The sequence below is a fragment of the Trachypithecus francoisi genome, unplaced genomic scaffold, assembly GCF_009764315.1.
Source record: "Trachypithecus francoisi isolate TF-2019V2 unplaced genomic scaffold, Tfra_2.0 Lachesis_group10, whole genome shotgun sequence".
NCBI lineage: Eukaryota > Metazoa > Chordata > Mammalia > Primates > Cercopithecidae > Trachypithecus > Trachypithecus francoisi.
The window spans coordinates 28,993,285-29,018,006 of record NW_022681455.1 but is presented as its reverse complement, the minus strand read 5'-3'; the positions used below and the strand labels follow the sequence as shown (position 1 = coordinate 29,018,006).

Below are 24,722 nucleotides of genomic sequence, written 5' to 3'. Positions count from 1 at the left end.
ATAAAAGGCCTCACCTATCAGGTGGGCTCAGTCGGTGACCCTCCTCATCCTCCAGCGTCTTGGGGAGGCCAGATGTCTGCGCTCCCCAGCACCTATACAAAGCCAGCTTTCTTTCTTTTTTCTTTTTTTTTCGAGACGGAGTCTCGCTCTGTTGCCCAGGCTGGAGTGCAGTGGCGATCTCGGGTCACTGCAACCTCTGCCTCCCGGGTTCAAGCGATTCTGCTGCCTCAGTCTCCTAAGTAGCTGGGACTACAGGCGCCTGCCACCACGCCCGGCTAATTTTTCTATTTGTAGTAGAGATGGGGTTTTACCATGTTGGCCAGGATAGTCTGAATCCTTATCTCGTGATCCACCCGCCTCGGCCGCCCAAATGCTGGGATTACAGGCGTGAGCCACTGCGCGCGGCCAAAGCCAGCTTTCTTTAGCAGGGGCTGAGACCTGGGCACCAAGAAGAAACCCAACAAAAGACTAGGGGCCTGGGCCCGGCAGTCGTGGAAGCTTGTAGGCCCGGAGCGTGTGGCACCATCTGCTTTTGTGACCAGTCCCCTAGGCTAGAGCTTCAGCGCGACCCGCCCAAGGGACAGTGGCGGAGGCTCCTGGGCCTTTCCAGAGAAAGCAGCTCGGGCCCCGAGGCCACGAAATCTTGTCACACGCTAGAAGCACGGGCCAAGCCCCGCCCCGCCGAGCCGCCTCTTCCGCTCGCGCCGGGGTGGGGTCTACGCGGCCGCCGGGATCCGCTCCGACGCGGCCACGTTGTCTTGCGCGCTTTGCGCGCCTGGCCCTGGGATCCTGACCCTTGGCTACCCGTTCCTACCCCAGTAGCGTGGCCGCGAGCCTCTGTGAGCCGGCTGTATTCCCGCACTCACTCAGGGGGCACAGGCGCAGGGCCGGCCACTCTGAGCCTTCGGTGCGCGGGCGCGTCTGGGATACGGGCCCGGGAGGCACCGCCCTCCGTCCGCCCCGTGCCTCCCAGGAACAGCGAACGGGAGAGAGCGCCGGAGAGTTGGGCTCCGTGCAGAGCTCGGCGCCGGGGCCCATGCCCGTGAGCCCCCGCAGGCCCGCGCCATGGCCTCCGGGAGCGTGGCCGAGTGCCTGCAGCAGGAGACCACCTGCCCAGTGTGCCTGCAGTACTTCGCAGAGCCCATGATGCTCGACTGCGGCCATAACATCTGTTGCGCGTGCCTCGCCCGCTGCTGGGGCACGGCAGAGACTAACGTGTCGTGCCCGCAGTGCCGGGAGACCTTCCCGCAGAGGCACATGCGGCCCAACCGACACCTGGCCAACGTGACCCAGCTGGTGAAGCAGCTGCGCACCGAGCGGCCGTCGGGGCCCGGCGGCGAGATGGGCGTGTGCGAGAAGCACCGCGAGCCCCTGAAGCTCTACTGCGAGGAGGACCAGATGCCCATTTGCGTGGTGTGCGACCGCTCCCGCGAGCACCGCGGCCACAGCGTGCTGCCGCTCGAGGAGGCAGTGGAGGGCTTCAAGGTGAGGGCGCGGATCCGGGAGGGCGGGAGCGCGAGTCGGACAAAGGGAGGAGAGAGCCAAAGGGGCTTCCCTTTTTCCGCCTAGAAAATGGCTGAGCGGACGTGTGGTTCACAGCCGTCATTTCCTCTCTGTCCGCTCCAGAGCCTCAGCACTCAGATTTGGAGGAAAACCTGTAGCTGGCGAGGGAGCCAGAAGTCTCCCCACCCCCACTCTCCTTTCTCCGTTTGCCCCCATGTTTCCTGTCTCACGGACACATTGTACACGGAGACATGCTTTTGACAGTATAAAATAAGTGCATAAAATCGCGTGCACATCGACGAGCTGCAGAGACACATGTACTCTCGTCGACTGTCAGACAAAACGCAGTCGGACATTAACTGACTGATGCCCATTCCTTAGTCTATAAGCATTTCTCCAGCACTTTCCTGCAATACGTCCTGGTCTAGAAACTCACAGAAAAGAACAGGCTCTTCACTGCTTAAATCATTTAACCACTCTGAGACTCAGGAGATAACAGTTATGAGGAAGATTGTGGAATCATGTGATGCACAGAGCCCTCTGTGAACTGGCACAGCTAAACAGAAACGTGGAAACAAAATATTACATATAAAACAGTTGTAAGGTGACCTTCAAGGAGTCCATGATACTGTGTATTTTCTGTATGTTGAGGGCTTCAGGAATTCATACACAATTACGTCCGTGTTTAAATATGAATACATTCATGTGTAATTAATCACAACATTTATGGACCTTTCAGCTGTTTTCTTTCACGCACTCTGGTGAGAACTCTTGAGTAGATTGGGAAGATGGTGTTTGCCCATTTCACACATGAAGGAAATAAGAAGTCACTTTCACAGTATGCTTGTGTGGAAGAGCTACAATACAACATAACTCTAAGCCTCTTACTCAAGTCACAGTTGCGCTAAGTCATGCGATATCCTACCAGGGACAGGTAGATGATTCATTGTTTAAGATAGACACAAATAATCCTGACGAGGTAGCTGAGTGGTTGAAGCGACAGGCTGCTAAGATAGACACAGATTGCAAATGAGTGGCTTGTTGGCCCCTGCGCCCTGAGTCTTTCTCTTGTGGGTGGCAGTGTGGCCTGAGAACAAGCGCCAACTAGAGACTTGGGATCAGGTGTGTGGACTCCATGTGTGATGAGAAGTACCATGCTGATGCTAAGGTCTACCTAATTTTGAACTGCCCATCTGTTTTGCTTTTCTCAGGAGCAAATCCAGAACCAGCTTGACCATTTAAAAAGAGTGAAAGATTTAAAGAAGAGACGTCGGGCCCAAGGGGAACAGGCACGAGCTGAACTCTTGGTAAGGGTTGTTGGAATTCACAGTCGCTTCTGCTGGTGCTCCCCTCTTCTGTAGAGCTGATGTTACTTCCCTTAAACTTGTCCAGCATGTCACCCAGAACCTGAAGGTAGAGGGGGATCAACTGCACATGGCAGTGGGAACTCATCCAGAGAACTAATTCCCTTACTTTTGGGGAAAGGATGGAGGAGCCAAGTTTGGAACCCTTGGAAATCAGACCTGTCAGTATAGTTTAACCTGCTAACTGTGTAGACCAAGGTTGATCCTTGGCAAAGCTGAGATAGGTAAAATTATTGGATACAGTTAGCTTGCGTTGTTACCATTCTGCAGACAAGTGCTAATAGTGGATTTGTGTAAGTCCCACTGTTGCTTCTCTTTGGGTTATTCTCCTTTCTTGACAATGCCTTAATTCTGAATTTTTTGCTCTGCTCTCTTCCTCCATTCTCTCAAGGCCTCGACAAGTGGCTGATGTGTTAATTTATGATAGGGGTATATGGGAATTTTTTCTTTTTTTTTTTCAACAGGGTCTCACTCTGTCACCCAGGCTGGAGTGCAATGGCAAGGTTTTGACTCACTGCAACCTCTGCCTCCCATTTCAAATGATTCACCCACCTCAGCCTCCCAGGTAGCTGAGGCTACAGGTATGCCCTAACACACCCAGCTGATTTTTGTATTTTTAGTAGTGATGGGGTTTCACCATATTGACTAGGCAGGTCTCGAACTCCTAACCTCAAGTGATCCACGTGCCTTGGCCTTCCAAAGTGTTGGGATTACAGGTGTGAGCCACTGCACCTAACCGGGAATTTTGTTTTGAAAAGAAAAAAAATCAAGGCAGGGCATGGGGGGGTGGGGGGGGCTCACACCTGTAATCCCAGCACTCTGGGAGGCTGAGGCAGGCGGATCACCTGAGGTCAGGAGTTGAAGACCAGCCTGGTCATGGTGAAACCCCGTCTCTACTAAAAATACAAAAAATTAGCCAGGCATGGTGGTACACACCTGTAATCTCAGGTACTCGGGAGGCTGAGGCAGGAGAATCACTTGAACCCGGGAGGTGGAGATTGCGGTGAGCCAAGATCGTGCCATTGCACTCCAGCCTGGGAAACAAGGGTGAAACTCTGTCTCAAGAAAAAAAAAAAAAGACAGAAAGTACAGAGACATTTATAATACACATTTGTATATCCACCACTTAGGTGTTTAAAAATGTTTTTTGAACAATAAATAAAACATTACTAGTCTCCACCCACTAGAGGTATTTCTGTCTGAAAAGTAAAGTCCCAGACTGGTAGAGTCTAGCATCACTTTTTCAGTCCTGGTAGGGCGTAGTAAAGAACTTTTGGACCACGAACTTATTCCCATGGTGTCCTTAGATCCCACTACTTGCTCTGCCCACACAATACACTGAGACTTGAGCTCTCCTTTTTGCAAACAGGTGTGATGGGCCGGGTGCAGTGGCTCATGCCTGTAAACCCAGCACTTTGGGAGGCCGAGGCAGGTGGATCACGAGGGCAGGAGATGGAGACCATCCTGACTAACAGTGAAACCCTATCTCTACTAAAAAATATAAAAAATTAGCCGGGTGTGGTGGCGGCACCTGTAGTCCCAGCTACTCGGGAGGCTGAGGCAGGAGAATGGCGTGAACCTGGGAGGCAGAGCTTGTGGCGAGCTGAGATCACCCCACTGCACTCCAGCCTGGGTGACAGAGCGAGACTCTGTCTCACAAAAAAAAAAAAGAAACGAAAACAGATCTGATGAATGGAGAATCTTCTCAGTGAGCCTGAGTGGACTCAAATCATGCACACGATGATATTCTCTGTGGGAGGATTATCAAAGGGGAGAACAGCCCTTCTCTGAGAATCAGGGCACCTGGACATGCTTCTGTGCTCTGACACCACCCAGTTGTATAGATGGAGTCATACAACCTCTGTGGGTCTCAGTTTGGTCATCTGTGAAACAAGCAGGTTGGACTAGACTAGCAAGGGTAGTACTGCCTTTTTGTCCTCTACAATGGTGTGTGGGTATTTCTTTGGCTGTCTTCAGAAGAATCCAGTGATTGGGGAGGTTGGGCAGGAATGCTAAATGTCTTACAATGCAAGAAACAGTCCCATGCCAGGCAGAATTGTCCTACCAAGGTGCCAGTAGCACCCCCTTTGAGAAACACTGAATTAGTTGATAGTTAAGAATTGTTTCAGCCTTAATTTTTCATTTCTAAGATTATTTTGTATAGTTTAAGTCTTTGAAAGAATTACCCAGCTGACATGAAATATGACCTTTGAAAAGGATTTAATAAACAAAGACATATATGTGCATAGTGAGTGTCTTAAGAAGGGTGGTTAGAGGGATAGTCAGTGTGGGAAGGTTCTCAGGAGAAGCTGAGTTTGGAACAGGTGTTGGTAAATATTCTAAAAAGAGTCAGATAGTGAATATTTTTAGCTTTGTAGGCTATATAGACTCTGTCACAGCTGATTAGCTCTGTTGTAGCTCAAAAGCAGCCATTGCCAATATGTAAATGCAGGGCATGGCTGTGTCCAATACGACTTCACTTGGCTCCTTTGGAGCTCGTTGCTGGCTCCTTGTTTAGAACAAAAGTTTATATTAGAGTCCTGTTGGTGGTGGGGGTGGGGTGAAGAAAGGAGGACAGTAAGTTATGGTAAACAAATCAGCACCAAGAGGGAATCGTGGGGAGACCACCTCTCTCCCTCCCACCCAAAGCTGGATAGACAGCAGTTGGTGAAGGACAGACAGGGTATGGCTTACATGTGAAGGGCCCAGAAAGATTGGGCAAGAAAACTGTTACTGGTTGTTCCATCCTCCATAGGGCACATATCTGACCCTGTCACTTTCCTGTGTGACAATCTTCCATGCTTCCCAGTTGGGATAGAGTCGTTACCCCCAGCCTCCCAGGCCAGGCATGACAAGGCCTCACCTTTTCTGGTCCCTTCCCTCAACACTCATGTGCTCCAGCCAGATAGCACCATTTGCTTTCTCTCTCCACTGTTTTGCCTGTGCCATTTCTTCTGCCTGGAAAGCCTTCCTGCTCATTGCCTATGTGGTGAACTCTTGTTCATCACATAAACACTCTGTGAAATTGCTTCTGTGAAGATGGTACCAGCTTCTTCCATTGCAGGCTGTCACCCTTTCTTTAATTACCCATCCATGACTGCGTATATCACATGAACCTGACTCACTTCTCTGAGTTACTTGAGAACAGGGACTGTCTTAATAATCACTGGGGTAAGCCAGGCGCGGTGGCTTACGCCTGTAATCCCAGCACTTTGGGAGGCCGAGGTGGGCAGATCACAAAGTCATGAGATTGAGACCCTGGTTAACACAGTGAAACCCCATCTCTACTAAAAAATACAGAAAGTAGCCAGGTATGGTGGCAGGCGCCTATAGTCCCAGCTACTCTGGAGGCTGAGGCAGGAGAATGGTGTGAACCTGGGAAGGTGGAGCTTGCAGTGAGCCAAGATTGCACCACTGCAATCCAGCCTGGGTGACAGGGCGAGACTCCGTGTCAAAAAAAAATCATCATCATCATCATCATCATCATCATCATCATCACTGGGGTAATTCAGTTCCTGGCCATTATATATGCAGTCAGTAAAGACTAGAAATAATGAGTTGGCACTTTGCTTGTTTTATGCATAATGAGGTCTTGGGGTAGGTGGTCACGGGAGAACTATGAAGGCCCTAGAAATGAGCCATTTCTCTCTTTACTGCCTTTCCCTGTCATCTGCATAGAGCCTAACCCAGATGGAGAGGGAGAAGATTGTTTGGGAGTTTGAGCAGCTGTATCACTCCTTAAAGGAGCATGAGTATCGCCTCCTGGCCCGTCTTGAGGAGCTAGACTTGGCCATCTACAATAGCATCAATGGTGCCATCACCCAGTTCTCTTGCAACATCTCCCACCTCAGCAGCCTGATCGCTCAGCTAGAAGAGAAGCAGCAGCAGCCCACCAGGGAGCTCCTGCAGGTAAGGCTTGCAGAGCCCTGCCAGAGCAGCACCCACTGAAAATATACTACTTTTATTTAAAATATACCTTTACCAAGTAGTATCCAGGACCCCCTGTCTTTTTAACTCTGCAGGAATAGCAAGAGCTTGCCAAACTCTATATTGTGCACCTTGGAAGGAAACTATGTAAACTAGAAGTTCTGGTTCACACAACTTGAATTAGTCAATTGCATTGTCTCATGGAAATGGCAAAAAGAAGACCTGGTGCTTGGGCCTGCCCAGCACTGACAAGTGGTCTGATTACAGGCAAGGCTTTCTACCTTTTTGGGCCTCAGTGACCTTGTTTGTTCAATAATGAGGGACTTAGACAATATGTCATTCAAAGACTCTCCTCACTCCAGTATCTTATAGTTTTAACCTATTACTACAGCCACAAAACAATGAGCACTTGAGCAGGAGTGGTTAGGTTAACTGAGCAGTCCTGTAGTTTAATGTTGGTAGAGCAGGTGATAAAGCTGCAGCAGACCTACCCCAGCAAGACTACAGGAAATGAGCTAATGCCTGTCTGTCGTTTGCTCATTCAGTGCATATTAATTATTTGCTTTGTGTCAGGCACTATTCTAGGCACTGAGATTAAGTGCCAAATAAGCTTTCCTGAATTATTATATTTTAGTGTGGTGATCAGACAGTTCTTATAGGTATTGATAAAAGCCATTAAAAAGGGATGATAGCAGGCCAGGCGCAGTGGCTCACACCTGTAATCCCAGCATTTTGGGGGGCCGAGGCGGGTGAATCATGAGGTCTAGGAGTTCAAGACCAGCCTGGCCAATAGGGTGAAACCCCGTTTCTACTAAAAATACAAAAATTAGCCGGGCATGGTGATGTGCCTATAGTCTCAGCTACACGGGAGACTGAGGCAAGGAATTGCCTGAACTCAGGAGGAGGAGGTTGCAGTGAGCCAAGATCACGCCACTGCACTCCAGCCTGGGCGACAGAGCGAGACTCTTGTCTCAAAAAACAAATAAAAAATAAAAATAAAAATGAATGATGGCATAGGGCAACGGTCAGCAAATTATGGTCCATCACTTGTTTTTGTATGTCTTGGGCAATAAGTATGGTTTTTACGTTTTAATTTTAATTTAGTATTACTTATTTATTTTGAGACTGAGTCTTGCTCTGTTGCCCAGGCTGGAGTGCAGTGGTGCGATCTCGGCTCATTGTAACCTCTGCCTCCTGGGTTCAAGTGATTCCCCTGCCTCAACCTCCTGAGTAGCTGGGATTACAGGTGCACACCACCATGCCTGGCTAATTTTTGTATTTTTACTAGAGACGGGGTTTCACCATATTGGTCAGGCTGATCTCGAATTCCTCACCTCGTGATCCGCCTTCCTCGGCCTCCCAAATTGTTGGGATTATAGGTGTGAGCCACTGCACCCAGCCAGTTTACATTTTTAAATGGGAAAAGTCAGAAAAATTTATTTCTTTTTTTCTTCCTCTTTTCTTTTTTTTATTTTTGAGATGGAGCAAGGAGGGAGTGGACAACATAGTAATGCAATTGAGGTCAAATAATATCAAAGCTGATACCCATTTGATTCAATAACATGACCATCATTGTAACCTTATGTAGAACTACCACAATGGAATAATTGGGGCAGGAGCCACATTAGTGGCAGCTGAGTGCTGGCTAGGTTAGATGAATGGAGACTACACAAGTAGATGACTATTTGAAGTACAACTGTGAAGGGGATGTAATAAAATACTTAGAGACGAGACAGGATTATGGAGTTTTATCTGGAGGGGTTGGTTAAAGAAACTAGAAGTTAGACATATTTTCAAAATACATATGGAAAGGAGTCTATATTGTAAGGTTTCTAGATGAGGGAGAACACTGAAGCCACAAGAAACCATATACTGGCCGGTCACGGTGGCTTATGCCTGTAATCCCAGCACTTTGGGAGGCCAAGGTGGCCAGATCGCCTGAGGTCGGGAGATCGAGACCAACCTGACTAACATGGAGAAACCCCATCTCTACTAAAAATACAAAATTAGCCGGGCATGGTGGCGCATGCCTGTAATCCCAGCTACTCGGGAGGCTGAGGCAGGAGAATTGCTTGAACCATGGAGGCGGAGACTGCAGTGAGCCGAGATCGCGCCACTGCACTCCAGCCTGGGCAATAAGAGCGAAACCCCGTCTCAAAAAAAAGAGAGAAAGAAAGAAACTATGTATTGATCAGCATTGTGCGGTTCCTGAGAAGGCAGGTAGAAATGAGAACTAAAGTACCTATGCCAGGAATTAGTTCCAGAGGGTCTTCTGTTGTACGGGAAGAAATGATTGTTTCAGGGTATGGGAAAGAGGGTCTGCGAGAACTAGTAGGAGCATTTGGTCAGTGAACATCTATTTATAATGTAACCATTCTGCCCTGTTGTGTAACTTTCTTTTTTTTTTTGGAGACGGAGTCTTGCTCTGTCGCCCAGGCTGGAGTGCAGTGGCGTGATCTGGGCTCACTGCAACATCTCCCTCCCAGGTTCAAGCATTTCTCCTGCCTCAGCCTCCCAAGTAGCTGGGATTACAGGCATGTGCCACCACGCCCGGCTAATTTTTGTATTTTTTATAGAGATGGAGTTTTGGCCAGGCTGGTCCTGAACTCCTGACCTCAGGTGATACGCCTGCCTTGGCCTCCCAAAGCACTGAGATAACAGGTGCGAACCACCGTGCCCAGCCCCTGTTGTGTAACTTTCTTATCAGTTTTGCTTTCTCAAATCTTGACTGCTCTGGCGTGGGCACTGGGTAAGCAGATGGTCAGTCTCATCCAGGATTGGGGTTTTGCAAGATGGACTTGAGGGTTTTTTTTTTTCCCTTGGTTTTGATTGTTGTTGTTTGAGACAGGGTCTCACTCTGAAACCCAGGCCGGAGTGTGGTGACATGATCAAGGCTCACTGCAGCCTTGACCTCCCAGGCTCAGATGATCCTCCCACTTCAGCCTCCTGAGTAGCTGGGACTACAGGTGTAAACCATCATGCTTGGCTAATTTTTGTAATTTTAGTAGAAGTGGAGTTTTGCCGTGTTGCCTAGGCTGGTCTTGAACTCCGGGACTCAAGCAGTCTATCCACCTCAGCCTCCCAAAGTGCTAAGATTGCAGGTGTGAGCCACCACATCCAGCCTTCTTCATTTTTTTAATTGTAAAATATACATAACCTAAATTTCACCATTTTAAACTGTAAAACTCTGGCACAAAGTAGCATTTCGTAAATCCACAGTGTTGTACAATTATCAACCACTGTCTGGATCCAAAACATTTTTACCACCCAAAAGGAAACCTCACACTAATAAGCAATCACTCCTCATTTCCTTCTACCCCTAACTCCTGGCTCTATGGATTAATCTATTCTGGATATTAGATATAATTGAAATCATACAGTATGTAGCCTTTTTCTTTCACTTAGCATATTTTTTTTTTTTTTTTTTTTTTTTGAGACGGAGTTTCGATCTTGTTGCCCAGGCTGGAGTGTAATAGCACAATCTCGGCTCACTGCAACCTCCGCCTCCCAGGTTCAAGCAATTCTCCTGCCCCAGCCTCCCGAGTAGCTGGGATTACAGGCATGCGCCACCATGCCCGGCTAATTTTGTATTTTTAGTAGAGATGGGGTTTCTCCATGTTGGTCAGGCTGGTCTCAATCTCCTGACCTCAGGTGATCCACCCGCCTCAGCCTCCCAAAGTGTTGGGATTTCAGGCGTGAGCCACCACGTCTGGCCTATCACTTAGCATATATATGTTTCAGTACTTTATTTATCTTTATGGCTGAATAATATTCCATTGTATGGATATATACTGTGTTTTGTTTATTCATCAGTCGATGGGCATTTTGGTTATTTATGCCTTTTGGCTATTGTGAGTAGTGCTGCTGTGAACATTAAAAGTAGAAAATGATACAGAAATTTGTGTGTTATCCTTGTGCAGAAGCCATGCTAATCTTCTGTGCATGATTCCCATTTGAGGGTATCTGCTGCTGAAGCAAGCACCATAATTAAGGCTTTAAAACCTTTTTTTTTTTTTTGGAGATGAACTCTCACTCTGTTGCCCGGGCTGGAGTGCAGTGGTGCGATCTCAGCTCACTGCAACTTCCACCTCCCTAGTGATTCTCCTGCCTCAGCCTCCCGAGTAGTTGGGATTAGAGGCACATACCACCACGCCTAGCTAATTTTTGTATTTTTGGTAGAGATTGAGTTTCATCATGTTGGCCAGGCTGGTCTTGAACTCCTGACCTCAGGTAATCCGCCTACTATGGCCTCCCAAAGTGCTGGTATTACAGGCGTGAGCCACTGCCCCGGGTCTAAAGCTTTTTTTTTTTTTTTTTTTTTTGAGAATGTTATTTAAACAGATAGAGCATGAAACTGGAGGTGGATGATGAGGAAAGAAGAGAAGGAAAGAAGTAATGGACTCAGTAAGGGAGGAGGGGCTCCATGAGTATCAAAAAGTGTTTATGTTGGAAGTCACTGGAAAAGCAGGCTAAATATTACTTAATGGGGCAATACTGGAGGCTTTCCCATTGAGGTCAGAAATAGGGAAGATGCCCAGTATCATTTATCTCTATTTAACACTGCATTAAAGGTTATAACCAGTTCAGGTAAATAAAATAATTATAGGTATACAAATTGGGATAGAAGTTAACATACAGAAATTAACAGCCTTCATATGCCAGATAGCAGCCACTAGAAGACATATTAGAAGAGAAAATGCTGTTTACATTTGCAAAAAAAAGAAAAAAAAAAAAAGTAGTGATAAAATACCTGGGAATAAATTTATAAGAAATGTACAAAAACCTATGTGGAGAAAATTATAAAACATTCAAACATTCCTGAAAGACATAAAATAAGCTTAAACAAATAACGAGATAATCACTTGTTCTTTGATAAGACAGTGAAAGCAAGTTATCAGTCCTTCACATTCATAAATGCAGTTTTTTTTGTTTTTTTTTTTTTCTGTTAAGCGGATATATTGTGTAGTGAAGTCTCGGATTTCAGTGTAACCATCACCCAAGTAGTGTACATTGTACCCATTAAGTAATCTCCTCTCCCTCATCCCCCCTCCCACCTTTGCAATTTCAATAAAAATACCAACAAGTGCTTTTTCTGGATCTAGACAAATTGACAGTCAACTTCAGATAGAAAAATAAGCACATAACAATAGCTGGGATAGGCCGGGTGCAATGAGTCACGCCTGTAATCCCAGTACTTTTAGAGGCCGAGGCAAGTGAATCGCCTTAGGTCAGGAGTTCGAGACCAGCCTGGCCAACATGGCAAAACCTTGTCTCTATTAAAAATACAAAAATTAGCCAGGTGTGGTGGTGCGTGCCTGTAATCTCAGCTACTTGGGAGGCTGAGGCAGGAGAATCGCTTGAACTCGGAGGTGGAAGTTGCAGTGAGCTGAGATCGCACCATTGCACTCCAACCTGGGAGGCAGAGCAAGACTCCGTCTCAAAAAAAAAAAAAAAAAGCTGGGATAGATCACTAGAGCTCAAGAGGTTGAGCCTGCAGTGAGCTATGATTGCACCACTGCACTCCAGCCGGGGCAACAGAGCAAGACTCTGTCTTCAAAAAAAAAAAAAAAAATAGGTTGGCTACACTGTGAAAGAAGAGCTCTGTCTTTCTTGTGAAAGAAGGGCTCTGGCCCTTTCTAGTAGGGCCAGGAGAACTGGCCCTACTAGATATTACACTATATTTTAAAGCCCATATAATTAAAGCAGTTGGTATTAGTACAAGAAAAAGAAAAAAGCACACACACATTGTAACCAGTCAAAAGGTGGTATTAAAATTGAATATTTGCCACAAATATCACAAATACAAGTGATAGTTCTAACATAAAAAGACCTTTTAAAAATTGAGAGAGAAAAGACCAAAATTCTAGAGAAAAATGGGCTAAAGGCACAAATAGGCAAGTTGCAAAAGACATTAATTAGTTTGTGAACATGTGAAAAAATGCTCAGCTGTACTTATAATAAGAGAAATGCGAACTAAAACCACATTGAGATACCATTTCTTACTCGTTACAATAGCAAAAATTTTCAACTTAATACACTGTTGATGAAGTGTGGGAGAGACACTCATATGTCAGTGGGCTGGTGGGAATGCAAAATCATATGACCCTTTTGGAGGAGAATTTCTTAATTTTTAACAAAACTGTATGTGTGTGTGTGCATGTATACACACAGAATTAACAAATAATTTTTCTAGGAAGGGTAGAAGGAGGAGAGATGAGGAGAGATTAATGTGTACAAATACACAGTTTGATAGAAGAAATAAGACCTAGTGTTTGATAGATCAGTAGGGGGACTAGTTTACAAATCTATTTTTTATACATATATGTATATATATGTGTGTATATACACGTGTGTGTATGTTTACATACATATATATACACACACTCATATATTTTGTTTTTGTTTTTGTTTTTTTTGTTTTTTTTGAGACGCAGTTTTGCTCTTGTTGCCCAGGCTGGATTGCAATGGCATGATCTCGGCTCGCCGCAACCTCCGCCTCCTGGGTTCAAGCGATTCTCATGCCTCCCGAGTAGCTGGGATTACAGGCATGCGCCGCCGTGCCCAGCTAATTTTGTATTTTTAGTAGAGATGGGATTTCTCCATGTTGGTCAGGCTGGTCTCAAACTCCCGACCTCAGGTGATCTGTCCGCCTGGGCCTCCCAAAGTGCTAGGATTACAGGCGTGAGCCACCACACCTGGCCTATTTTATATTCCAAAGTGACTAGAGGAGAGTAATTGCAGTGCTTCTTGAGTAAAGAAAAGACAAATACTTATGATGTCATGGATATCCCAATACACTGATTTCTTTACAAATTATGAATGTGTTAAAGTATCACATGTACTCCCAAAATATGTATGTCTGTTCTATATCGATAAAAAATTTTAAAAATCTAAGAATTTACTTTGAAGATATAATTAAGTATGAAAATATATTTGAAAATACATATGCACAAGATTACTTGCTGCAACATATTTGTACTTGCAAAATATTGGAAGTAGTCTAACTTCGAAACCTACAAGTTTGTTTTAGTTAATTGTGCACATATACACTCTGGAACACTATCCAAGTTAAAAAAAAAAAAAGGAAAAGAATGATACCTATGAACTAATACGGAGTGGTTCTAGTATATATTGCTTTGTGGAAAATAAAAATATAAAATAGAGAGTATGCTACTTTTTTTTTTTTCTCTCCTGAGACGGGGTTTCACTGTTGTTGCCCAGGCTGTAGTACAATGGCGCAATCTTGACTCACTGCAACCTCCGCCTCCTGGATTCAAGCAGTTCTCCTGCCTCAGCCTCCCAAGTAGCTGGGATTAGAGGCATGCACCACCACACCGGGCTAATTTTGCATTTTTAGTAGAGACGGGATTTCACCATGTTGGTCAGGCTGGTCTCGAACTCCCGACCTCATGTGATTCGCCTGCCTTGACCTCTCATAGTGCTGGGATTGCAGACATGAGCCACCGCGCCCGACGAGCGTATGCTACTTTTTGTGTATGAAAGAAGGGAGAGGCTGCCGGTGGCTCACACCTGTAATCCCAGCACTTTGAGAGGTGGAGGCGGGTGGATCACCTGAGGTCAGGAGTTCGAGACCATCCTGGCCAATATGGCGAAACCCTGTCTGTACTAAAAACACAAAAATTAGCCAGGCGTGGTGGCAGGCACCTGTAGTCCCAGCTACTCAGGAGGCTGAGGCAGGAGAATTGCTCGAACCCAGGTGGCAGAGGTTGCAGTGAGCCAAGATTGCGCCATTGCACTCCAGCCTGGGCTACACAGAGTGAGACTCCGTCTCAAAAAAAAAACGTATACTGAAGTTCTTTGTACTAACAGCTTTTCTGTGTATTTGAAATTATTTCATAATAAAAAGAAAAAGATCTGGACAGGTAGGCAAGTTGAGGTCCAATCTTAGGATACTTGAGTTAGTAAATTTGAAATCCTGAGGTCCTTGACCAGTGGATGGTGGGTACTGAAGGCGGATATGGGAAATGCTGGTATAGCAAATAGTATGCATCCCATTTTCCTCTGCCTGCTTTTTAGCTCCTCAAAACTGAGTTATGTTCCAGTGATCCTTTTCTCCTTGATTTCTCCCATGAGAGCCAGTCTGTAGTTGGTTTTTCAACAAACATCTGTGAAAGAAAACTGAAGTTATAAATGACTTCTCATGGTTATTTTTTTTTTCCTTTCTCTTGCAGGACATTGGGGACACATTGAGCAGGTATAGTTTTCTGTTTCCCTAGTGTTAAATCAAATATGAGAAGACTGTCTCCTTCACATTTGTAAATCCTGAAAGGAGCCCTGAGCCTGAGGATGGACATCTTATCAAATTGACACATATCCCTGAAGAGAGTCACTAGTATACTAAGAATTAGATGAACCACAGCTCTACTCAGTAAAATTCAGGAAGTAGGGGGTTCACGTGGGAGGCTGCTGGTGGATTAGGGGTATGAGAGGAGAACGTGTGGCCTTACAGAGACCTGGGCTGAACATAAGGGTAGTTTATGTCTGTTGCTTCCTATACATTTCATAATCCTTTCCTTATCTCATAATCCTTCATTATCTCATTTTTTTTCTATAATGGGGGAAATAAAGCCTAAGAAAGGTGTGACTGTCCTGGATTTACATAATTACTGATGAGCCACCTGGATTCTGGCTCTTATTCTTACTCTTGCTATTTCTTTGTTCCATCAAAAAAAAAAAAAAAAGGTGAGGAAAAACTCCCTGGCAGCTGGAACATGACCAAAGAGGGAGAGCTTGGAGGGGACAGTAAGCCAGGGCAAAGTTGTATTTGCAGGATGGATGACCTGGCAAGTGGGATGGGCCTTGGGAAGCTAATGTTTGGTGCAAGAATGCCTTCAGGGGTGGAAACTTTGAGGAAGCTGTACTATGAAGGTAATTAAGACCCTGAATGATGAAAACCTTCTAAAGCAAAATGCAGCTTGACTGTGTGGGAGCATTTAAGGAGACTGGGGAGGTCCTTACAGATGGGGCAGTTTGGCTGGGAGGCCTGTGTTGATAGAATCAGGTTGATGGAATTGAGGTTCCTGAGGGACCCTAGGATGAAGATAAGGTGGAGTTCATACTAGTCCCAGCCAGATGACCCAAGCAAATAATACTGTTACCTGCTACTTTATGATGCCAGTCTAGCTCTGACCTAATATACGGAGTTAGCTCCCTCAGACCCTAGCACTTTGTGACGTTAAGGATTGAATTTGGCTATATAAGATAGGAAACCCAAAATGTTATTGGTTTAAGGGTTAAACATAATAAAATGTTGTCTTATCTATAAAAGAAATGTGCAGGTTGGATGCGGTGGCTAATACCTGTAATCCCAGCACTTTGGGAGGCCGAGGCAGGTCGATCACCTGAGGTCAGGAGTTCAAGACTAGCCGGACCAACATGGTGAAACCCTGTTTCTACTAAAAATACAAAAATTAGCTAGGTGTGGTGATGCATGCCTATAATCCCAGCTACTTGGGAGGCTGAGGCAGGAGAATTGCTCAAACTCGGGTGGCGGAGGTTGCAGTGAGCTGAGATCATGCTGTTGCACTCCAGCCTGGCAGCCTGGGTGACAGAGCCTGATTCCATCTCAAAAAAAAAAGAAAAGAAATGTGCAGATAGGTAGTCTGTGGCTAGTATGGTAACTCCAGTGATCCTCAGACTCAGGTTTCTTCCCATTCACTGTTCTACCATCCCTAAGGTATGATCCTCATATATTCCATGATAGCTGGTAGAGTGCTAACCAAGAAGAAGGAGATAAGTCACATCACATTACTTTTTTTTTTTTTCTTTTTTTTTTTTTTTTTTTTGTAGACACAGGGTCTCACCATGTTGCCCAGGCTGGTCTTGAACTCCTAGCCTCAAAGCAGTTCTCCCACCACGGCCTCCCAAAGTGTTGGGATTGCAGACGTGAGCTACTGCTCCCGGTCATGTTACTTTTTTTAGTAGACTTCTCAAAACATCATGAGATACATTTTATCTCTCATAGACCAGAACTCAGTCACAAGGTCACATCTAGCTATGGGACTGGGCAGCTGTGAGCCATAAAAGGCAGAAGATAGCAAAAGGGCTATTGGATAGGCAACTGGCAGTCTTTGCTATAGACATCCTTGCAGGGCTAGGGAATTGCGTATTGTCCCCCACAGTGCCTTTCTGTCTGAACATGTCATTCTCTCCATATTTGGGAACCTGAGAATTCGGGTTAATTGCCCACCATAAATATCAAGGACTGTCATGGAATCTAGTGCTTTCTGGCAAAGTCAGCCTGTCCCCCACAGTGCCTTTCTGTCTGAACATGTCATTCTCTCCATATTTGGGTACCTGAGAATTCGGGTTAATTGCCCACCATAAATATCAGGGACTGTCATGGAATCTAGAGCTTTCTGGTAAAGTCAGCCTCATATGTAATTCAGTGAATCTTTTTGAGTACTTAATATTTGAAAAGCCATGAGCTAGGTGCTTTGGGGGATATGAGAATGAGTACAATATCTATCCTGTTTTGGTCTAGAGGATCATAGCTCAGGAAGAGAAGATGGGAAAAGCTGTAGTGTTTTAAAGACTGTCCATCTGTGCTAGACAGTTTAGCCCCTGTCCTAGTTCCTGGAAGGTCACAGAATTGGGAAAAAGAATTTACTCAGGCCCGGCATGGTGGCTCATGCCTGTAATCCCAGCATTTTGGGAGGCCCAGGTGGGAGGATCACCTGAGGTCGTCAGGAGTTTGAGACCAGCCTGACCAATATGGAAAAACCCTGTCTCTACTAAAAATACAAAATTAGCTGGGTGTGGTGGCGCTTGCCTATAATCCCATCTACTTGGGAGGCTGAGGCAGGAGAATCACTTGAACCTGGGAGGCAGAGGTTGCGGTAAGCCGAGATGACGCCGTTGCACTCCAACCTGGGGAACAAGAGCGAAACTCCATCTCAAAAAAAAAAAAATTTACTCATGTTTTTTAAATTTAGGGCTGAAAGAATCAGGATTCCTGAACCTTGGATCACGCCTCCAGATTTGCAAGAGAAAATCCACATTTTTGCCCAAAAATGTCTATTCTTGACGGAGAGTCTAAAGCAGTTCACAGGTAATGTGAGGAGTGGTGTCATGAGGGGAAATGGATTTATACTCAATATCTGCATATTGCCTGATGAAAGGATATATTTTCCAGCCAGATAGTGGGATGCAAACTGAATATTTTCTTGTTTTCTTTTCTTAGAAAAAATGCAGTCAGATATGGAGAAAATCCAAGGTAAATTTATCTACCTACTGGGCTTTTGATGTAAAGTTGCTTGGAAAAAAAACATCTGCACTGAAAGTGGGAAACATGGGGTGATACCCATTGGCCAGCCTTCCCTTATATTTTACATCTTCCCTTGGTCTTAACTAATTTTCTCAACTAACAGCCTCTTGCTCTAATTTGAAGTCTGTTAACTGTATTTAGTCAATTCTCAATCTGCATTGATGGAGGAGAAAAATAATCCAAAAATTAATCAATCCAGAATTAATTTGATTATTTCGGAAAGAGTATGAACAAAAACTACCTTGGATACATTTCACTTGAGCTAGTGTTTATCGTTGTAATTACTGAGTTTCTGCTGCTTGTGGGCACAGGTGCCAGCTCGGGCAGGAGGTAATCAAGCAGCGCTGACAGGCAGCACTGCCAGGGACATGGTTAGGAGCGGGCAGTCAGGAGTCAGGCCGCTTGGGTTCTGGGCCTGGCTCTACCACTTAGTAAGGATTCAACAAGTAATTTCCTTATCTGTAACAGAACAGTAATAGTTCTTACCTCCTAAGGTATAAGAATTAAGGTTAGTTATCATTTCTAACACTTCTAGAATAGAATCTGACACAATAAGTCCTATAATTACGTTTATTAAATAAAGTGTTCTAGGCATTTGGAGAAGCTTTTCCAAATTTAAATTTTCCTGCTCACAAGCCACATTCAGTAAAGAGTTGGCCATATATTATTCCACCCAGGAATACTTAAATTCCTGGGCAGTCTGGTGGATTCTGAAATCCTTATATGTAGGTAAACCCCTTCTCTTAATTATTAGAAATTACAAACACCCATAATCTTTGATTATTTTCTGTTTTATATATGCTGAGTTCTTACTTGCATTCATCTACTCAGATACATACTTTTTGGGGCATCTAGCAACGTAGAGTTAGCAGATACATGTCCTCTACAAATGGGGAGAAATTCCACTTAATACAGTGGATGATAACCAGAAGTGGTTAGTTCAGGCACGACCTTGATCCGGCTCTTCTTTTCTTGCCACTTAAAAGGCTTAGTGGGATAATGTGTGAAAAATTCTGTTTCAGCTATAAAGTGCCTTATAAATGAATGGTCATGTTTACCCTAGAGTGTCGGTGAGTGCCATTTGAGCCATTCAGCTGTCATACACAGATGACTTATGAAACTCAAAAGTTATGTATGACGTGGGGTTGGAACTGCGTTTCCCTCTGCAGAGCCAGCTGACTCACTAGAAGGTGGAATTCTTGATCTTGGCTCAGTTTGATCCCATATTCTACCAGTCTCAGGCATGTGGTTATCCCTCTGCTTAAGATTCCCAATCCCTCTCCCCTTAAAGCTTTTGGTTGGATGATAGAGCCATACATCATATGAAAAAATTAGTGCATGACTGACAGCAGAGGTTCTGGGGTTTCTAATGGAGACCACTGCTTTATGATGACTAACCAGAGCCCCTCAGTTATGTATTTCCTGGAAACCCTCATGACTTCTATAACTTTTCTCTTTTGTTCTTTCAGAATTAAGAGAGGCTCAGTTATACTCAGGTAGGTGATGAGAGACAAAACCATATTAGGTTAAGGAGTAACAATCTTTGTGAACCTAACTACTATTATGAATGATTTGGAAATTGTTTAGATTTGGATTCTTTAGGTTACATGTATAAAGATGATACACAACAACCACAAAAATCCACAGTTGTTTCTGTGTGTTAACAGTATCTTTGCCTCCTGAAATGCCTCAGAGTTGAAGCTATAGGGTAAAATCAATCTCAGGTGTTAAAGAAGGATTATAGGGTGGAAACCGCAGTTCCCCAAAAGTAGAACAGAGCTGGTGCCCTAGTACACTGCTGTGCCTGCCCAGCTTCAGGGTCAAACCATGGTGTGTGACAAGCAAGACTGAGCTCCACTATTACTCTTGAGTGTTAGAGGAAGTCTAGGAGTCTTGTGGCATCCCATCGCTGTGCCTCAGGGCAAAGTTTGAAACTCCCCTTCCCCCTCACAACCACTTTCACCCTACTGTAGAGCCTGGGTAAATTTAACATTGCAGAAGTACTCAAATCTAAGGTGTATTCATCCCACAGTCACAGTCACCTTCTGTTATGAAGTGTCCTCTAAATGAAGAGGACTCTACATACAGTGGATCTGCAGTCCTGGGTGTGCACTGGCTCTGATCCGTATTTAATTATTTCAAGAAGTATTAACTGAGTACTTCGCTTGTATCCTACACTGCCTAACATTGTACAGGGTATTTTAGAGGAACAGAAGAGCATAAATCATCCTACTCATGAGGTTTACATTGTCTGGTTGGAGATACACCCATGACACAAGATAGAGGTAGGCACGTGTTGTAGACAGATTGTTGAACCGGGAACCAAGGGTTCTGGGGTTCTTTGTTATCTCTACCAGTTGCCTGTCTTTTGTGGGAGTCAAAATTTGTGGGCTTAAATTTCTAAGAGGTAATGTTTGGGAATCTTCCTCCTGAACAAGATGTGAAGAGCAAATGAGAGAATACATATCACTGTTTTTTTAATTAATTTATTTTTTGAGTATTTTAATTTTTTAAATACTTTAGTATTCATTTTAGAGGCAGGTTCTCTGTTGCCCAGGCTGGCATGTAGTGGCGTGGTCATAGCTTGCTGCAGGCTCAAACTCCTGGGCTCAAGTGATCCTCCTGCCTCAGCCTCCTGAGTAGCTGGAATTACAGGCATACACCGCCATGCTTGCCTAAATTTTTACTTTTATTTTTTGTAGAGACAGGGTCTCACTATGTTGCCCAGGCTGGTCTCAAACTCCTGTATGCAAGCGATCCTCTTGCCTTAGCTTCCCAAAGTGCTGAGATTAACAGGCATGAGTCACACACCCAGCCCATTATCAGTGTTTTTGAAGCAGGAAAACACTTGATGATAGCAAGATGCTGTAATACTAAATGCCAGAGGAGATGACATGGATCATACGTAGTTTTAGATTTCAGAACAGGAAGAGTGTAATGGCCTGGGCAGATTAAGAAAAACTTGGAGGATGTGTGTCTTGCAGTAGACAATAGAAGATGAATAGAGCTTTGATATGTAGAGTAAAGATCTTATAGAATGGATAAAAGAGGGATTTGGGCTGGGTGTAGTGACTCACACCTGTAATCCTAACACTTTGGGAGGCTGAAATGGGAAGACTGCTTGAACCCGGGAGATGAAGTCTGCAGTGAGCCATGATTATGCCACTGTACTAGCCTGGGTGACAGAGTGAGACTTCATCTCAAAAAATACAGTAAAAAATAATTGTAAGAGAGTGATTTAAAAGGTAAGCATACTGATACAGGTTCCCAGTCCTTTACCCACGGTTCTAAAATCCTGAATCTCTGAAAGCCACAACCTTTTTCATTATTTTGTAGGAAATTATAGTATCAAAACCTGAATTTATGTCGTGCTGTTTAGAGTCTATCCTTCATTATGTAAACATTCGTGGATCTCATAGCATATCTATTAATATTTCATTATAGAATGCTGCACCAGACCCTACCTGTCTAAAACCTGTAATATTCTGAATTCTGTGAAACTTTGGGCCCCTGAAGTTTTCAGAATAAGGGATGATGAGCATGTAAGAAAACCTCAATTCAGTGTATCTGCCAGGCACAGTGGCTCATGCCTGAAATCCCCATTGCTTTGGGAAGTTGAGGTGGGAGGATTGCTTGAGGCCAAGAGTTCAAGACCATCCTGGGCAACAGGAAGACCTCGTCTCTACAAAAATTTTTTTAAAATTAGGGTGGTAGTGCACACCTATGATCCCAGCTACTTGGGAGTCTTAGGCAGGAGAATCACCTGAGCCCAGGAGTTTGGGGTTACAATGAACTATGACCACACCACTGTGCTCCAGCCTGGGCAACAGAGCAAGACCCTATCTCTTAAAATCGGTTCATAATGGATATTGTGGTTTCAGATGTGAAATAAAAGATACGGGGCTAAAATTCAGTGTTTTCAGTGTATTCTGGTAACCAGCTAATGCAAGCAGTAATTTTTGAAATGTGAAGTTTAGAATATATTTTAAATAAAATACGTGCAACCTCTAGTGTGAACCTCTCATTCTTGGGGAGGTAATAGAAAGGCACTGAGTGTTTTAGAATAGGCTGTCCTGGCCTGTGGCTGACTCTCTTCTCTGTGTCTCTGCAGTGGACGTGACTCTGGACCCAGACACGGCCTACCCCAGCCTGATCCTCTCTGACAATCTGCGGCAAGTGCGGTACAGTTACCTCCAACAGGACCTGCCTGACAACCCCGAGCGGTTCAATCTGTTTCCCTGTGTCTTGGGCTCTCCATGCTTCATCGCTGGGAGACACTATTGGGAGGTAGAGGTGGGAGATAAAGCCAAGTGGACCATAGGTGTCTGTGAAGACTCAGTGTGCAGAAAAGGTGGCGTAACCTCAGCCCCCCAGAATGGATTCTGGGCAGTGTCTTTGTGGTATGGGAAAGAATATTGGGCTCTTACCTCCCCAATGACTGCCCTCCCCCTGCGGACCCCGCTTCAGCGGGTGGGGATTTTCTTGGACTATGATGCTGGCGAGGTCTCCTTCTACAACGTGACAGAGAGGTGCCACACTTTCACTTTCTCTCATGCTACCTTTTGTGGGCCCGTGCGGCCCTACTTCAGTCTGAGTTACTCGGGAGGGAAAAGCGCAGCTCCTCTGATCATCTGCCCCATGAGTGGGATAGATGGGTTTTCTGGGCATGTTGGGAATCATGGTCATTCCATGGAGACCTCCCCTTGAGGAGGTGGATTCAGGCCAAAAGGGCTGTTGGCTGTAATCCTGTGCCAGGCACAAGGCATCTTGTTGCCTTGCCACGTCCTGTCACAGCTGGGTATCCTTACCATGTTCCACGCCCTTGCAGTGGGAGACAGGATGTCCATGTTCTCTACCATCCTTTTCCTTCCTGTGCAGATTGTGCAATGTAATGAGATGTATCAAGATATCCTAGAAATAAAAACCAGATGTCCACCTCCAGTGTTTCACACTTTCTGGTTTTACACATTGCTGGAGGGATAAAGAGTATGGATAATCTTTGGATTTGGAGAGCCATTCAAGATACTTCCACCTTCTTGGCTCAGCCTAGCTTCCTCTGGTTCAGCCCCACATAATGATTATGGCTATTTGCTGTCATTTCTGGGTTAGGGCTCCTTTCTAACAACCTAGACTGGAACAAGGCCCTGTCAGCATGGCTCCTTTATCCCAGTTTTTCCATCTGGGAACAGTACCTCTGCCCCTGATTCCCAATCTGCCATAGTTTTACTAACTCCATTAAAGAAGCCTGTATGTGTTTTGGTTAGTTACAGTTATTTTACAATAATGGTGGGTAATGGCCCCACCTCTGTTATGAGATAATGTTCTAATCAATGTCTCTGCCTTTGTATCTTTTCTGAGGGTTTTGTCTGCTCCCTTCATTCTAATGAAAGGTGTATTCTAGTGCTGGGCGCATATCATCCAGGATAATATTCTGCCCAACTCCATCCTCTGTTACTAGATCCCTTACCAGTCACATTTGTGGACTGGTGGTCAGTAGTATACCATCCCTGGAAGGATTCTGGGACAATATTCCAGGGATTCATTGACTTCTTGGCTCCTTTTCTCCATTTCCTTTGGGGAATAGGGGAATTGACCATTCTTAAGTGCATACTGTCAAGGGGCAGCTCCACCCCCATGGCCATTGGATCATGAGACATTCTGAAGTCAGAAGGCTGGGGCAGATCACTTCAAGCAAGCCCCCATGATGGTTCTCAGTCCTGCTTTTCTGGGTACATGACCCTCTGTTTAAAAATAAAGTGAATATGGATGTTTACATTGTGGTTGCTTTCTGGGTGTTGGTAGGATTGGGTTCAGATGTTGGAATGGGTGTGGGGAGGAAATGGTTAATGGTGTTGCTTTCCCATATGGGTCCCAAAATCCCACTCTGGCCAATAGTTTACTTCAAACTGGAAAATAAAACTACTTTCTCGGTATGATGTCACTACTTTCTAGAGGTGCTAAGAAAGTAGTGTTGGACATTCATAGCCTACAGTTCTTATATTGGTTAATCCTGTAATTTTACTAGGAAAGTATTTTCTCAAGTACTTTTTGTAGTATTGTGCCAGGCATTGGGGTTCCATGGCTGAGGTTCATGAGTTGGTGATATCATGTCCTAATTCTTCATTCACTCGTCAGGTTTTAAGGGAGCTATAGAAAGTAGCTTCCATGAGGCTAGGTTAGCTTTTGCTGAATATTCTGAGATCTAAATGTATATGGTAATATATATATATATACAGGTACATAAATACTACTAACAGAGCAGTGCTTGGAATATATGAAGAGCTTTATGCACAGTAACTTACTTAATGCTCATGATAACTTTATCAAGTATATACTATTGCCTTTACAGATAAAGAAACTGCAGCAGAGTGGGTAAATGACTTATCCAAGGTATACAGCTAGGAAGCAGCAGAGCCAGGATTCAAACTGAGATGGAACACATGACCACATACATCAGATCCTGCCCCACAATGTTATCGATTATGGTTTCCTGCATAGAAGGGGCAGAGCAGAGACTGGAAGCCTTGGAGTACCAGTTCATTGACCTGGGATGTCTGCCTTATAACACTGTCTACTCTAAACTCAAGGATCTGCAATTGGCAAATGGGGTGAACAGTCCTATTCAAAGTCATCTTCCACTT

General features: G+C 44.8%; 1 protein-coding gene and 1 non-coding gene across 2 annotated transcripts; one reads left to right on the top strand and one right to left on the bottom strand.

Annotated features, from left to right (window-relative positions):
• Positions 1–703: 703 nt before the first annotated feature.
• TRIM27 (tripartite motif containing 27) lies at positions 704–23,854 on the top strand. The gene is made up of 8 exons (XM_033216538.1): positions 704–1,485; positions 2,715–2,810; positions 6,546–6,776; positions 14,987–15,009; positions 17,750–17,865; positions 17,998–18,030; positions 19,551–19,577; positions 22,193–23,854. Exons 1-8 carry the CDS (start codon positions 1,066–1,068, stop codon positions 22,786–22,788), a joined length of 1,542 nt encoding a protein of 513 aa, XP_033072429.1. The 5' UTR covers positions 704–1,065; the 3' UTR covers positions 22,789–23,854.
• LOC117088839 lies at positions 10,670–10,772 on the bottom strand. Its single transcript, XR_004439367.1, has one exon. It is a non-coding gene; the product is annotated as a U6 spliceosomal RNA (small nuclear RNA).
• Positions 23,855–24,722: the final 868 nt, after the last annotated feature.

Bases quoted from the DNA above. Each gene is read 5' to 3' on its own strand.
- TRIM27 (XM_033216538.1), top strand. From the start codon at position 1,066: ATGGCCTCCGGGAGCGTGGCCGAGTGCCTGCAGCAGGAGACCACCTGC. The intron at 2,811-6,545 runs GTAAGGGTTGTT...TCATCTGCATAG, and splicing joins AGGCACGAGCTGAACTCTTG to AGCCTAACCCAGATGGAGAG. The intron at 18,031-19,550 runs GTAAATTTATCT...TTGTTCTTTCAG, and splicing joins AGATATGGAGAAAATCCAAG to AATTAAGAGAGGCTCAGTTA.